The sequence below is a fragment of the Crocodylus porosus genome, unplaced genomic scaffold (assembly GCF_001723895.1).
Source record: "Crocodylus porosus isolate Cpor-Errol unplaced genomic scaffold, CroPor_comp1, whole genome shotgun sequence".
NCBI lineage: Eukaryota > Metazoa > Chordata > Crocodylia > Crocodylidae > Crocodylus > Crocodylus porosus.
Window position 1 is genome coordinate 6,511,322 of NW_017728929.1, and position 17,275 is coordinate 6,528,596.

The 17,275-nt window shown below is 43.8% G+C and overlaps 1 protein-coding gene across 5 annotated transcripts in view; it reads left to right on the forward strand.

Moving 5' to 3' along the window:
* EPHB1 (EPH receptor B1) overlaps positions 1-17,275 on the forward strand; it is a 321,721-nt gene that overhangs the window by 272,265 nt on the left and 32,181 nt on the right. For 3 of the 5 annotated variants that reach the window (XM_019542959.1, XM_019542961.1, XM_019542963.1), the window contains 3 exons: positions 4,994-5,143; positions 6,935-7,128; positions 8,827-8,982. In XM_019542959.1, the coding sequence (XP_019398504.1) occupies positions 4,994-5,143; positions 6,935-7,128; positions 8,827-8,982 (500 nt within the window). Of the gene's footprint in view, positions 1-4,993; positions 5,144-6,934; positions 7,129-8,826; positions 8,983-9,530; positions 10,605-17,275 lie in introns of those variants that run through there. The other 2 variants (XM_019542960.1, XM_019542962.1) reach the window with 1 other exon arrangement.

The following is a 17,275-nucleotide window of genomic DNA, read 5'->3' on the forward strand; positions in this document are numbered from 1 at the left end:
TGTAGACATCTAACTGTGTAGTAACACTGTGTGTGTGTGTGTGTGTGTGTGTGTGTGTGTGTGTGTGTGTGTGTGGACTGACTTGGGATTAATTTTAGTTCCAAGTCAATCCACACACAACTTTAATGACTGCACATGTCAACACTGGCCTATTCCCACTTACTGCACAGTAAATTACTTTGCAGTAAATTTAAACTGGCATAAATGCATGTGTAGACACATTCACTGGGTGTATTAAGAAATTACCCATGATTTGTAACACAGCTTTATCATTTCAAATCATTAGCAGGAAAAGGAGAGGAGAACCTTTCTGGGGGTGGTTTGATGTATCCATATGTTTTATTGCAGCAGTGGAGATGATGTTCTGAGGATATATCTTCAATTTAGGGCTTGAAAATAGTGCACCTATCACATTTAATGAAAGTTATTCAAACATACACTGAAGAGGAAGAAGACCCTTTGTACTTCTTCCAAAAAGATTTCAAGCCTATATGAGAGATTCCATATATATAGGGAAATATATTTCCAGTAAATTAGAGTTCCAATAATAATGCTAGTGTTACATGATACATAAGAAGGTGTGATAAGAAGATAACAAGTTTCTAAAAAAGAATGCCCTTTGAGCTGAAATTTACTTTGCTTCTCAGTCCAAATTTGGGTTAGAAATGTTGTTATATTACAATGGACAGTGTCTGAATACCCTGAACAAGGAGGATGGCAAGTCTGAGTTTTCACTGGCTTGCATTTTTTGCTGTCACACTTATTGCATCTTTGCAGAGTGGGTGTATTGTGTTACCATTTTGATCGTATAATGTTTTATACTCATTTTGCCATGGTGTAAATGATCAGGCAAGGTCAAAGGCAGTGGTGAATCAGGTCCAGAATTTCTCTGGTTACCTTCCTATTTCCATTATTGCTCAGTGTCACTTGTATGAAATCAGGATTGTTGCTGCTTTGAGAACTCTTCAGTTCTGTTTTAATGTCCCAGCTGAAACTGTAGGTTGAAATCCTCTGCCAGCACATTAGTTCACGGTAGCAAGGAATTCGGCTCCTAATATCCTGATTGGGACACTGGAGTGCATTGCTATGGAAATGATTGTGATGTCACCAGAACGTCCCTATATTCAATCAAGCCAACTGTATGAGAGCTGATTCCTGCAGACTGTTCCAGCAGCAGGGACTGCTCCATCCCCTTTTATTGCCGTGTCTGGAATTGCTGGCTCTGAGGGGCATATTTCAAATCATGGACTGAACTGCAGGAATCATGCTTGCATAAATCTTCAATTAAATGAAGTTTTAATTTAAAGCTGATTGATGAAAGTACCTGCATATCCTCATCGGAGGCAAGTGCTATTAATGGCAAGCTGTCATTCCAGTGCCAAGGGCAGCCCCATCACCCCTCACCCTTTCCCTGCCATCTTCCTCAGGGGAAGGGACCTGCAGACAGGGAAATGTTCGTGCTTAGCCATGCAAAGCAGCTCAGGGTGTGGAAGCGTCACTCAGGGTAGAACTCTGAAGGCTGAGGTTTCTACTTTACATGCAAGGAGGATCAGCGAGGCAGCTGTTGATGCCAGCCTTTGACGTCTGATTTCAGGCTCTGGGAACTGAGAGCACCTCCAGATTCTCTGTAGGAAATGCGGAACCCTTTTAAACACACACGCCTACGTTCATTAGCATTCATGGGAAAGTATGACATTAATATTATGAGTGCAGGTTTGCAGAATGAGGTTTAACCCTTTTGCTCCAGGAACCAGTTTGTGCTACAAGAAATCACTGGCAGTGCAAAGGCTGGGACGGCCTGCTCTCCCAGCAGTTAGGTACATTTGTCACTTACGTTAGCACTAATATAAATTTCCCCAAGCTGAAGCGCATATGGACTCATGCCCTTCATGCCTTTGTCTTCATCAGAGTGGGCGAGAGAATAAACAAAGGAGGTGCCTCGTTCTGCCTTATTGCTTGCAAATGAAGGACAGCCCTGATACTGATCTGTCATGTGGGAACAAATCTCGGTCATTCCAGTGAGGTCATTGCCATTGCTCTAGATCAGAGGTGGGCAAAATATGGCCTGGAGGCCAAATCCAGCTTGCCAGGCTGTTCTATCCATCCCCTGGGACCCCTAAAAAATTTAGAAAGTTAATATTTATTTGCTTCTGGCTGCCTGTCAAAGAGGATATGAGACGGGGGCAGTAGGACCCAGGGGAAGCCAGTAGCAAGCCCCTCCCCCCCCCCAGCCCTGCCTCCCCAACCAGAAGTTCCTGCTTAGCAGAGGCTTCTGGCCTGGGACTGTGGGGCTGTTCCTGTGTCCCTGTACTGGAGAAGGAAATGTGACCCTTGACAGCTTGTCAAAACTTGGTAAGTGGCCCTCTGCCCGAAATAATTGCCCACCCCTGCTCTAGACCCATGATGGTATAATGGTGTCTAGTTTTAGGACAGATGATACTGTGAAACAAGTGCTGGAGATGAGGGCTGGCAGCTACTTCTCTTGAGGTTGTGATGGTCTTGAATCCCATGAGGTAGGTAGGGTCAGGCTGACTCAAGACTCTCATGGAAGACCTCTCAGAAATAGAAATGGGAGGATAATTCATGAGATATCTGCTTTACTCTGAGAATTTCATTCTGATCTCACTTATACCATCATAATTCACTGGTCTTCATTGAAAAGAGATGTATTTTGCCATATTGGTATGAAATCAAGTAGAAGGCAGGGTAGATTTTCATCTTATACAAATATCAAAGTAGATATGTCTATATATAGCAAAAGCTTTTGTGAGCTGAAGTTCACAGCATCTGATAAAGTGAGCTTCAGCTGATGAAAGGTTGTGCTGCAAATGTATATCTACTTTGGTTTGTCTATAAGGTGAGACTCTACCTGCCTATTAATTGTGATAGACGGTAGAAAGTCCTGAATCATTTTGAAATTAATGCCTGCTAAAGGACATGGGGCTGCTGAAGCTGACAAGGTTCTGAAAAATGTTAGAGTGCTCATGTAAGATAAGGGGTGATAACCTAACTTGCTAGCCCAACTCCAGATCAAGTACTTGCATTCTGTCCGTAACGCCTTTTGCTATCATTGGATTCTTCATTTCCTGTCTTTCCAACATATAGGCTTCATTACTAAATGCAGTGCGACAGGTGAGTGCATTACAGTAGTGAATAAAGCAAGGCTTATGTATAATTGATGTCTTGGTCAGTTATTTGAACTGTGCAGCACACAGGGATCTTTTGGGATGAAAATACTACTATATAAATTCTAGCTGATATTTTTATGGGACTAGACCTTCCTGGCTATAAAATTATAATAGAACATCTGAGAAGGAATCCATACAGCTAAAGGAAAAGAATAAGATGGAGACAAATTAAAGGAATTCTTTTCAGACGGATGTGGCCTTCTAAGTCCTCTTCACCTGCATTCCCATTTAACAAATAATTGTATTGACACTTTCTAATTTTCAATCCTTAGAGAAGACAACAGCATGGTAAATATTGAATCTGGCTGCCATCTGTATGTGTACTTGTTGTCAATTATTTTCTACAATGTGCTCCATAAATATTGACCAATTCCTTCCCTCCCCACTCCCTCCCTCTGCTTTCAGACACACATACACATTCCTTGTAATCAGTAGCAGCAGTCATCTTAGTGAGGGGCTATTTTCAGGACCTGGTTGGGGCTCTTGGCTCTATATTTGACTCTGGGTGTTATATTGTCTTTCAGGCAAACTTTTCCCAGCCTGCTCTGCAGGTCCTTATTTGGGCATCACCCTGGGGCACCTTCATCCCTTTGACAGCCACTGAAGGGGCATGGGAGTGGAACGATGTTGCCGTATACTAGAGACACAGGTAGAACTGGGAGGTGGTATCAGCTGCTATGGCTCAGGTGGAGTAAATCCCTGTTATACCGGGCAAAGCAGATGAAGCATGGGAACAAGATATTTAGCTTTGATTCCATTGGCTTCACCTCACACGGACACTTAGTGTATCACTAAACTGCAGTCTGTGTCATGCTGGTGAATGTAAGGTTGGCAGCTAATGAAAGAGGGAGGTGAAGGAGTGGTGCTTTTAGCATCTGACTTTATGTTTAGGTGGTGTTCCACCCCCGAGCTGCACCTGGTAGACGGTGTCCAGGGCTGCGGTGTGGCAGGGTGACAGTTCAAATCTAGTTAGAAGCTGAAGTTGCTGCATGATAGGCAACCTGCTTGTCATGAGATTTGCAGAGCGAGCACATAACAGTAGTGCTTCAGAGCTTCAGCTTAGGAGTGCTGACTGGGACCTGTTCAGTTCTACAGTTTGGAAGCTAGTTGTCTCAGAGAAGGCCCTTCTCTGCAGGCCATGCTACCGTGAGCGCTGAGCCTCTTAAACTGGGGAACTCCCTTGCTGGAAATGAGAGGGAGCTTGTGAGATGGTGGAAGTAACTCTTACTCTAGAATGCTTTACCTGCCTACGTACACCAAATGGATGGATGTGTTAGCTGTAAGGACATGCTATGGAGCTGCCTATTGTCTTGGGTTTTGACTTCACAGGTGGGAGTGAAGATTTAATGGTGGTGAAAAGGGGGCTCTTACTTGCATTCCTTTATTATACTTGTGTTGGGTGTGGATAAGGCTTCTTACTGCAACTCCAGAGGTGTGAGTTTGAGCACCGCTTTGAACTCATGTTGCCTCCATCTGTAAACAGGTACCTGGTCATTCAGGCTGGAGAGTCAAAGGTGTCCAGATAGAGCTCATAGCAATCCTGGTCTGATGGACTTGCAATGGCCTTTGGTCATGGATGTAGACTTAAAAAAAAAAAAAAAATAGTTAATAGAGCCAGTCATGCTGCTTTAAGTTTGAATATAAAGCAGAAGTAAAAAACTATTATTATATAGCACAAAGAGGTGTGGACAGTTGCTTTACAGATGGAGAGAGGAGTAGCAGCAGATCCGGATAATTCCTGATTACTTGTGGCCCAAGGGATGTTAGACGTTCCAGTGCTTAACCTACTTTTCCTTGTTCCCAAGGGTGGGAAGATCCCAGTAAGGTGGACAGCCCCAGAGGCCATTGCCTACCGCAAGTTCACCTCTGCCAGCGACGTCTGGAGTTACGGCATCGTCATGTGGGAAGTGATGTCATTTGGAGAGAGGCCGTACTGGGACATGTCCAACCAAGATGTGAGTGTTCTTAGCTCCAGGCTCAAGGAAAAGTAACTGTCCTTGTGTGTTTCCGTATCTGGGCCCTAGGGAAAGGGTTGCTACTTCATGCCATTGCCAGCCTCTCCCAGCAGGAATCACCTTCAAGAATGACACAGCCCACTCAGCTCCAGCTGGGATGGAACCAGTGCACATCTAGCCTATGTGTAGCCAGCTTGGATCAGTCCATAGCCAAGACCTTTCCATTTGTAGCACCAGAAGGGGTGGGAGAGGAAGTTTTTTCTCTTCACTATTCAGCAGCTAGAAGAGAGTTGGGGGGTGGGGAGATCAGGAGTTTGATTTTTTTTTTTTTTCCTCCTTATTTTCTTCTCAGAGCCCATAAACTCCATACCCCATGGGGCGGGTTTTGGCATGGAGGGCAGGGGAATAGAACATGTTTCTGGCTATGAGTTAAAGCTATGTGAAGGTGAAACAGTATGCAGCCCCTGAACCTGAGTGTATGAGGTGTTCACCTAGGCTGTGAACAGACATCGCAATTATCCCAGAAGAAAGCCTTTTATCCTGGGATCATCCAGGTGTACACATCCACTGTCCTGCTTCAAGCCCCTCTGAAGTATGTCAGATAAAATGTACTAACATTGTTTCTCCAGGACTTTGTGTTGTATATGTGGACGGTTGTTGCGGTCCATTCCAGGGATAAGCCTGTTAGGCTGTGTGCTCTCACCCATCACCTGCTAGCAAGGGTGCAGAAATACTTTGGAAGGGCAATGTGTGGAAATGGTGGTGTCACTGTTTTGACCTGACTGAAGCCTCAGGGCAGCCAGTCTCAGGTCAGATGAGACATCTGTTCACTGCTCGAGATATCCCCATTGCTAACCCTGGCAGTTTTGAAAAGAAGCTTTACACGTGGCTGAAATGCCTCTCCAGACGGCAGTGCAGAGACTAGTACAGAGACTCTAGCTGTCAGGTGTGAGCTCCCAGCTACTCCAGACTCAGCCTCCGCTATTTGGAACCTCTGTAGCACTAGCTGGTTTTCAAGATGAAAAAGACCTTCCAAATGAAAGGCTCGAAGAAGAGAAATTGGGAAGAAAAGCCAGCAGGCTAGTAATTGGACTTCAGGAACCTGGAAGGCCTTTGAAAACATTCAGAGGTTTTGTGAGCCAGGGAGAAAGAATTCGTAGTTCAACTACTGTACTTCGATGCTATCGGCAGAGATAATGAGAGTGGCAGCTCTCCACAGAGAGGAGATACAATGCTCTTGAAGCATCTGAGCTCAAATTAACCTCTCAGTGCCCTGGTTCCATTAGAGTGAGGAACACCTCCTCTGCTCCCTTTGCTAGCAGTCACGTGGGCTGGCTTTAACTTTCCTGGGCCCACATCATTAGCGTACATAGTATGTTCACTTCTCACACTGATTCTGCTTCTGCCAGAGGAGAAGATGGCAGAGACAATTCCTTCCCTATATTCTCTTGTGTTTAGGGTATTCATGCCGGCACAGGCAGCTGTAGCAGGTATGCCAGGGCACTGTGGGGAGCCACCTTTCTCTGAAGACCTTGCTCCTTGAACACACTTCTCTTTGCTGTGGCATGGGACCAGATCATTGCTAATGTAAAGCAGCTGGAGCTCTACTGAAATCAGTAGCAATGCAACCACTGGCACCACCAGGAAATTTGGCCCAGCAGATTTTGGAACTCTTGCCATTAGTGTTATAACAAATGAGATGGGGGATGGTTTGGGTCTTTGTCCTGTCAAGAGCCCTCTGAACTCTCTCCCTTTAGGTGTCGCTTGTGTTTTTTCTCATTCTTCCTGCAGGTAATCAATGCAATTGAGCAAGATTACCGGCTACCACCTCCTATGGACTGCCCAGCTGCATTGCACCAACTTATGCTAGACTGCTGGCAAAAAGACCGCAACACCCGACCCCGCTTCACCGAAATAGTCAACACCCTCGATAAAATGATCCGCAACCCGGCAAGCCTCAAAACTGTGGCTACCATCACCGCTGTGTGAGTCTCAAAGCACTGAGGCACTGTACAGGCAATGGGAAATCCTATGGAGAATTCATTTTTGGAGTTTGGGAATTCATCAACTTAGCATCACTGGTTGTTAATTGGAAATAAATTATCCATTGAGCACTGCTTTTCATTTTCTGTTCACCAATCACTCACAAATCCATCAAGATTTCTGCACACATTTGCTATACGTCACTACCAGCCAAATAAATTGATAAGCAGTTTTTGGCCTGTGTGGGGGCTCCTTGATAAAGCCATGCAGCATGGTTTCTGCTCTCCACGTGGATCAATGGAACCCTTTAAACATTAGAATAACGAGAGACAGTGAAGACGCCAGTGACTGATGCAAGTAAGGACATTGTGCAGGTAACAGCCATTTGTCAGACAGTAAGGTATACAAAGACACGCAAACACTGCTGAACAGTGGGCATGTCTATGTGCACATTTATGCCAGCTTAAATTTACTGTGCAATAAGTTACTGTGCAGTAAGCAGGAATAGGCCGATATCTACACATGCAGGCATTAAAACACATTAACACTGTGTGTGGACAGACTTGGGTCTAAAATTAGTCCCAAGTCAGTCCACACACACAGTGCTACTGCGCAGTAAGGCATCTACACGTGCATTACTGCTCAGTAACTAACCGGGTGTAAATTTGATACCTGCATGATGCAGATATCAAATTTACCCTCAAGTTGGCACAAATCACCATATTGACTGCGTAGTACAGGTATGCACATGTACATGTGTGCCCATACTACGTGATAATTTTGGTTACTGCACAATAAATGCAGAGGTTTAGATGCGCCCAGTGACTATTAAAGGGTGGATGTGTTTTATATTAATATTAAAAACATGGTAAAGGCAAATAGCTGTTCATAAATTTGCTAGATGCAGGATAAACTGAAGCTGCAGTACTCGGGTATAGTAACGATAAGATACTGTAGGATGGTATAATGAGCCAGCAGTCCCAAGGTACATTTCTGCCCCCTTCATGAAAGGCTTTTATTCCCATTGACTCATTGAAACAGATGTTTAGACAGGTGTGTTGCAAAGCTTCCAAAATCCTACCTTTATCATAGATTAACATCCAGGGGCCACTTTTAGCAGCTTCTAAAGACAGAAGCCTTTGTTTAATGTTACAAAATATCTCGGAGGACCTGTCAAGATTGCTCTGATAGCACTATACTGTTAAAGGATTTGTAGTCCTCCACCCATGGACCAGGCACTGTAGAAGCTAGTGGCCACTCTAGCCAATGCATTCTCGTCCATGCTGGTCAGATCCCATTTCCATGTCTCTCTGTCTTCTTGGGGTCTTGGGTGAAGGAGGGGGATAGGCAAAAACTTTGCGTGTCAGATCTTTGGCAGTGGTCTAAAATAGAGGGATTTTTGTTATGATTGTGAACCTATGCTGGGCCCTGGTATAAGTACATTTTTAATAGATATAAAACAAGTGCAGTTACTAGTCACAGGCTGGCTGTATTTTTAATACTGCTTATATGGTAGGTTTTATTGTTTACCTTGATTAGTATACTGTGCTATTTTAAAGGGCGGCAGGCCAGTGTTTCCCCACTTCTATTTACTAGATGGCTGGTTTCAGCCTTGTTTTTGGTTTATAGCATCCATTAACCTTGTGTTTCCAGTCAGTGCTGATGCTGCCTGACCTTGGCTCATTTCATGTGTGTTCCAGGCCTTCTCAGCCACTGCTAGACCGCTCCATCCCAGATTTCACTGCCTTTACCTCAGTAGAAGATTGGTTAAGCGCCATTAAAATGAGCCAGTACAGAGACAACTTCCTGACTGCTGGCTTCACCTCCCTCCAGCTCGTTGCCCAGATGACATCAGAGTAAGTAGAGCACACTGTTCTTTCACCTAAATGTTGATTCTATCCCTACCGAAGACAGACTAATTGACTGCCATGGGAGTAAGAATCTAGCAGTCCCTTGCGGTTTTCATTGTTTCTTGGTTGAGGTGGGATCAGAAACAATATAAGAAGAGCCTTTCTTTGGGGAGCGGCTATTTCGAGCCAAATCAGAGAATGGAGAACTGCAAGAAAGTTGAAGAGAAACAAACACAGCTGAACCAACTTCTTTTGAACTTCAAGATAGGTTTGGTTTGAGTTCAGAGCAAACATTCATGTCACTCTTTTTGTCCATTATGATTTATCCATGTCCATCTTCAGTGACACTTATATCTTCGTTGTTTATCAGACGGCAAATTCAGGTTCATTGTTTTAGATTAGAATGGAAACCGTTTATGTTGCTATTCCACTAGTGACATGAAAGAACAAAATAACACATCTAGGACAAGTATTCCTGACACTTATCAAGGAGTACACAATAGAAGACATCTAAAGTGAACTGAACTGTCTGTTGGCTTTTTTTTTTTTTTCAGAGATCTCCTGAGAATAGGGGTGACTTTGGCTGGACACCAGAAGAAGATACTGAACAGTGTCCAATCTATGAGAGTACAGATGAGTCAGTCTCCAACCTCGATGGCATGACATCTCTCATTTGATGGGGATGGGAAAGGGAGGGGAAGCAATGAAGGGCCAGAGGTGGGGTGGGGAGGAACTAACTGACGAAGCAGTGAAACATTTGGAGAGATTGAATTATTGTCTGAGAACTGTAACAGCTGCAGACAAAGAATACACGGGACTCATTTCTAACCGGCAACTTCCGTTTCTCACCAACAGAAGCACACTTACCAATGTCATGGGAAACAGCATATACATAGATATAAATATGTACAAATCATATATTTAAAAGACAATGAAGACAAACCAATGTGTGTTGGGGGAAAAAAAATAACGGACTCCAATCCCACCACCAGTGAGCAGTAGTTGAAATTGATAAGAAAGGAGGAGCCATTGGGAAGGAGGAGGTGCAAGTACTGAGTTTCCAACCCAGAGAGATCATTTGCTGCAATGATATTCCTTTTCATTTCTTCTTTTGCTCTCCTTCCCAATCCTCTATCACACACCTTCTTCCTTTTCTGCTCATGATTGGTGTGGAAGTGTCTTTAGAAGTCTCCACAGCTACCTAATCTAATACCAAGGTGTTGCTCTGTCAACTACCAAAGGACTTCTGACCACTGCATGGGAGATCCAAATCAATCCAGTTAATGTCTTCATATTGAAGAAGAGATGTACCTTCAATAGAAAACCTTGTTTTTCTTTTGCTTGCATTTTTTTGCAAAAAGGAAAAAAAAAACATAATGAAAAAAGCAAAAAAGTGTTCCCGTGCGTGCACGCTCAGGTGCGTGCATGTGTGTGCGTGTGCACTGTCAACTTTCTCTGGATTTGCTGCTTGTCCATCACAGAAATAGAAACAGATCGACCCAAGTGGAATGGACGGTAAATTCTTGACCTCCAAGGGAACTGGGGTTGTGGGGGAGGGAAAAGTGATTGGCTTTGCTTTCTGTCTGGATCAACTGCACCTGCCATGCACAATGAGAAATAACCAGGGGAAAAAAAGCAAGTCAGACTCAATGTTTTGCAAGTTTGGAGGAGGAAGCAAAGGAACAGTCATCTTGGATGCTTGCATGGGTTTTAGATGGGGATTATTATCAGATGCACAGTCTTTGTTACTGGAGTGTTGACTGCAGAGGCAACTAAAACTGAAGGAGAGAGACTGGAAAATAGACTGGTTAGTCTTCCAGCAGATCTGCAGAAGATGGCTATGGAGAACTGTTTTTCCATCTTGTGGACCTAAGGATTTCGGTATCAAATTGCTGACTTATGTACCATGGCTTCAGAGGTAGGTCAGTATATTCCTTGGGCTTCTCTGTCCATCTTCCTTCCCTCCTGTATCCCCCTGCTCTCTTCTTAGATGCATCTTCTAGTGAACATTTTCTTATGTTTAGTATGATTTTTTTTGTGCAGCTATTTGTCTCTTTGCTAATTTGATCTAGTTAAAATTACTAGAAGCATATCAGTGTTTGCATGGAATATTACCGAGAGTGGGCAATCTGGCATCTCTTCCTACAGTATGCAGTATGCATACAGTTTATAAAACTAATGAGTTCTTATTAAGGCTTTTACTTAAAATTATCGTGTGAGTAATAATGATCCATCATCACCATCTTAGTGGCATCACAGTTGCAAATAAGCTGCACTCAGGTGGCATAGGGAATAGGCCTGACTGCTCTCCTACCAGAGCTAAGCTGAGTCGCAGCCTGTGGTTCATGACCAAAGATTCCTTTTCTTAAGGAGTTTAGGTAGTTCAGTAGCTCATGGCCATAGCTTGGTGGCATCCATGCAACTCTAAGACTCTCCCACATATGGTTCAGACATACACGGAGAGCAGAAAACACTTGGAAGCTGTCTGTCAGCTGAAGTGTGAGATTTAAGGTGAAAGAAACATCTCTCTCTGATGGACCAGTTCTCATGTTGTCCAAGAAAAGCTCGTTTTGTTTGCTGGCCTGCACTGCCTCCTTTGTGTTCTTGAAGTGGCATCTCTTATATACAAAAACTAGAACTCTTGGTTCCAAAATGATACCTTTTATTAGACCAACTGGAAAATGGCAAGAAAATTGTCCTTTTCTGCAAGCTTTCGGGATCAAAGTCCCTTCGTCAGGCTCTGGGAAAAGTACCAAGGGTGTACCAAGTACACCCCTGACCTCTTTATATTGCAGTTTCAGACAGGAACAGGACATCTGGTGGGGTCACCACAACTCCAAACTCTTGCAAGTGTTCTAGGAAGTATGAGGCTCCCTGCTCCCAACCCCTGAGCTGTCAAACAAATATTTTCCTGCTCCTACCTTTGCATTGTGGGCCCCACAGACACTTCAGAAGCTTTTGCAATATCACATGGGCACAAATGCTTCTGGGATATTCTTCTCTCAGACTTGAATGCGCAGGTCGTGAGAATTAATCTGTATTTCTTGTAACGTGGATATAGGCTGGGATTGTGGGTGGCTTCCTGTACCCCAAAACTCCTCGGCATGGCTCAGGAAGACACTGGGTTCTTCAGAGTACCAAGGTGCAGGAGGATCTGACACCTAACATTTCCTAGAAAGCTGGCAATCAGCAAAAGCCTGGTGCCCAGACTGGAAAGGTAAAGGCTAAGGAGCTGTAAGCTTCCCAGCAGCTTGCAGTGGGAGAGGAGACCCTTAGGCCTGGATATTCTCTGTATCACCAGTTCCTTGATTTTGTTGAGAGAGTTTCTCACAGCCCCGGTGAGAAATAGGAACTAACAAGATGCAAAAATGGTCTTGTTTTCAGTTGTTAAGCTCCCCCCAGAGAAACAGGCAAAGAAAAACTCCCCTTGTTTGACAACAGAAGGGACTGTTCTAAGTCCTGTCTGATAGCCAATCGTTAATACCTTTTGGAATACTCTTCGCAAAAATCTGTATTCAAGTATGTTGTCACACCAAATACAACATGCATATAAAACGGGCATTATGCATACTAATACACTGTGTCACTACATTTATATTCACAATTGGTAAGGGATCCTTTGTGTTTTTATGATTTTTCTTTTATTAGGAGAAAGCCAAAGGTATAAAAAAGCATGACAGTGACACAGACTAAATACAAAAGCTCCACCTTTACGACGGCCGTGCTGCTGATTATACAGAATGAGCATGCATCTCATTGGGAAGTGTCACTCTAGCCTTGCTTTGTGTAATCTCGCTGGTTAATATGCAGGGCATTGACAGAACTATAGCTACTGTACTCCCTAATATGAAATTAAGGGGCCCAATTCTGACCATTCAGGTCAATGGGATCTATAATCATGTGCCTCAGAATGAACATAGCCCTTCTGCTTGAACTGTTCTCTGAAGCTGCACTGTGCTGTTTATCTCCACCTGATTTTTATTTCCCATGACAAATAACGTTTGTTTCCCCTCATGAGCTCTCTCATTGCCTGTCATTGCACAAGAACCTGTATTTACGGGTCCTGATCACTTACTGAGCACTGCCATTGTGTGTAATGCTATATATAATAACATATAGGAAAGCAGGGGTCATTTTCTGAAAAGGCTCCTAAATTCACCAAAATAAATGGCTTGATTTTTAGAGTGCTGTGTTTGAAGCTGCTCCTATTGGGAGCAGGCATTCCTGTAGGTAATGACTGCTTAGTCAAGTAGCTTTTTAAAAGTCCATTAACCATTGTCTCATTTGGGGGGCTTTATTCTCTTTTTTTCCCTGTGGGATGACCCATGTTCTCCCTTAGTCATTTCTAACTTGGGAGGAACCCTGAACATTGTTCCTGGTTCCTACAGTAGGTGAGAAAGTGAAATTAAAGATGTTAAGCCTAGGCAGTAAACTGGTCACCAGGGCTAAGACCATCAAAAAGCCTGATGCTAAATTGATTCAGTCCTTACAAGTTAGTTTAAGCTGCAGAGCTTAAACTGAGAAACAACTGGGCAGACATTTACATGAGTCAGGAAATACAGCCACATGCCTGCAGTGGCTTAGGCCAGAAGCCAGGGGGTGCTAAAGCAGGCTCCATGGCCTGTAGCTAGCACGGGCTGTGTGCTCACTTCCTTTTCCTGCTGCCCCTGAGATCTCTGGGATTTGCAGTCCAGAAGCATAACAGTAGGACCCTGCACAGTTGCTTATCACTTCCTCTTCCTGCTTCCAGGTACCTTTTGGGATTTGTAGTCCACAGTTGTACCCATCAGTAAATTTGAGCAGGGGAAGGGGTGTTTAACCCCCCTTCCCTTGGCCCAGACCGTAGCCAGGTTTTGCTTGGGGGAGGTGGAAGCCCCCCACCACCCACAGACTGGGCTGAATCCCCAGTTGGACTTGTACCACCCTCACTGCTCCAGCTAGGGAGCAAAGGGGTGGGGCCAGGCCTGCTCTCTGGAGCAGACAGTTAACCCAGGCCTACAAAGCATGCTGGGATCATGGGAAACTGAGATTTAACTTGAACCAGGAAGGGATCTGGGACAGAAGTTTTATAAACTAGTCTGACCCAAATCAGTTAAATCTGATATAGGCAGGAAAAGTTATTTGGGTAGATGTGATAACTCTTATTAAATCAACTGAGTAGTTGGGAAAAAGTTCTTAGTAGGCTTTTGAGCGCACTCACCCTTCTTCAGGCATAGTAGGGAGTCTCTGCTGTTCTGAGACTCCAAGAAATGAGAAAAGCTAAAAGTGGGGCAAGGTGTCAGTGAGAAGGTAAATAGGTGGAAATTAGGAAAACAAAATGTTGTCTGATACTATGTTCAGCTAGGTTTATCTTAAACCGACTTCAAAATGGCTGAAAGTGGTTTATGTGCACAGATCTTCTGTTCTGTTACAGGTTTAAACCAGCTTCTGATTACTTAAACCGGTTTATGTATAACTTCTGTCCCTAGCCCAGGTGTTTCATTTCTGCCTTTAGTGCAGAGAATGGGATATTTTGGCTGAGAAAAATGCTATATGTGTTAAGATTTGTATAAAAACAGATCACAGCAGCACCTATCTCCATTACGGCATGCCCTTTTCTAGAGCTTATGATTCATAGCATTGAGAGAGCCACATTAGACTGCTTAAAGCCTCTGCAGCTTCCTCTAAAATCCTATTTAGAAGTTAATTATACTGTACTAAAAATTAGCCCTAGCCAGGTTTACTCTTTCCTCTCCTGAGAAGAAAGATCAGCTTTGCTGCCTTTCCAGAAAATTAATTAATCTAAGATCAGTAAGGCTGAGGCAGGGAACACTATCCAGAATGGAGGGCCCTCAGAGGGAACGTCTTGTGGGCAGTACTTGACTTTTCAAGACTTTTCAGTTTTGAGGGTATTCCAGCTTCAGTACTCCCAGAGACTACAGCTCTGGTGTGTTAATGTGATGAATGCAGTGGTCTCTCATGGAACCAGCTTCCAGACAAACCAAGAACATAACCTCCTGTGCTTCCTGAGGCTTGCCTGTTGCATGCTCCCAGCATAACCTCCACATATTCAAAATGCTGCCACATTCTGGAAAACCATCTTTTAAATGGCTTCAAGTTGCTGCCTATGCAGAGGGCATTGTAGTCTGTGAATCAAGAGCTGACAGGGGTATAGATAAGGCCACATTTGAATTGTGAATCTGATTCACAGGCAATGGCTGCAAACCACCAAGTGGTGGGTCTGAGTGCTTCCCCCAACGTACTGACATAATTTTTTTCTGGACTGTGCCAGCAGATCCCCATCTGTATGCTAACACCCTTGATCTGCACCCAAAGGATCAGCTGCCTTGGGGTTACATATCAGGGTATCACCTGACTATTGCCATCTCTAGCCCATGTCTTCTCACTTACTCTCATTTCCACAGTTGTGAGAACAGAGCAGAACTCTGCTGTAGCTGGTAGGAGACACTGGGTCATACTGGGGAGATGAATAATTATTCACGATCGTTTTGTAGTTCCTTCCATATTAAACAGTGCTAAGCTTCTACAGATTAATTCCATTAATTCACTTTGGCTAAAGATCTCAATAACCCCTTGTATGGAGCTGTATGAACAGCAGCTGAGAGATCTAATGAAATTAGCCTGGGCATGTTATGTTCACCCACAATTGGGAGCAGATTGTCAGCCAACAAGAGCAGTGTGGTTTCTTCTTACTGAGGTCTAATCCTAGACTGACTGGTGTCAAGGAGATTTCCATAACCCTGCAAATATGTGCGGCTGGCTTCTTGATGATCTTCCCCTTGAATGCTGAAAATTCGGTACTGAGCTGGAGCTGACACATTTATAACTTGAACAGGGGTTTCTACAGGAACATTTATTCTCAGACATGGAAACCATTCTCTGCTTTCTCATAACTTCTTTCCCAGACAGGGGCAATGTGCATACAACGTGCAGGTTATAGCCTGAGGCACCTCCAATGCTAACAGAACTTGAGCAACCCTGTTTAATACTCAAACAGGCAGGATTTGTGCTTATGCCTTTGAGACATTCTCCTAAACTCACAGATGCTGCAAGCTCCATCTGAATACTAGCGTTTTCATCGCAATGTAGCCAGCCAACGCCTCCCAAATGTAAAAACTTCGACTAAATATCCAAGTGGTGGCAGCTGGGACTAATTAAGCTATCCACCACCTTAAACAGTTTTGCTGTTTTTGTGACTTTGCAGATGCGATGCTGGGATTGAAGAAGCTTTGCTGTGTCTTACAAGTTGCTCCACAATAAGTATTTTATCATTCTTTATGTGAAAACTCTCCAGATTTGGATTGCAGTTTCTACTGTTTTCCGTAGGCATCTCTCCTCTTGGTTAATGTCACAAGTCATTTCTGAGCCTTGCTGACTAGTGAGGGCAAATTTGACTGTGAAGCACTGGACAAAAGGTCATCCTAACATCCAATGACCGAGTGATCCATGTTCCACCTTTTAGAACCTACCTGGTTATCGGCCCTTCACTTGAATGGGGCAGAACTACCAGGGCGGTGGTCTTCTCAGATCTGCATTATACAACAGTGTTTTCCCTGGGAAGTGACTCCAAATTTACCTCGGAATACTTAAAAAGAAGCATTTCCAGAGGATACTTAAAGTGCTTACTGGAAAATGAATAGAGCTGATTGAAAGTCTTCATTCAAAACCTTTTTTACAATAAAAGGCTTTCAACCAAGAAGGAAATTTTAACCAATTTATTTCCATTTTAAAAGGAATTTTCTCATCTTATTGTAGGCTTTTCCCCCTCCTTTTAATCTTGAAAAAATAGAACAATGTAGTGGGGACTTCTTTTTAAATGAGCACCCCTCCAAACAAATAAAAACAACTGGGGCAAAAAATTAGTTTTTGTACTTCAGCTCCAAAGTGGTCATCAGCGGCCTACTTTGCAAACCTCATAGAACATGGTGGTATATACCATTTCCCTTCAGTGGCCATCCACCTCTCTCTATCTCTCTCTCTCACTCGCGCAAACACACACATAAAGACCTCCAAGAGAAAGCCTTTGGGTTCAAATTCCAGCATGCCAAGATGCTTCCACCCTTCTCTGTATCTCTGCTGAGAGCACTACGATCTGAGCTGCCCTCAGTGTTGGTTCCTAGGGTTAAACCCTCCACTGCTGGGGCCTGCATCACTAGCAGTGGCGTCCCCCAGAAGGCTAATTTTAATGATCCAAGACGCATCTGTTGAGCCAAGGCCTTGTGCAAGGTTTACGTTAGCCTAATATGGAGGAAAGGGGTGCTCTGATGGAGCAACAGTGAAATGGAGAGTTTGCTGTAGG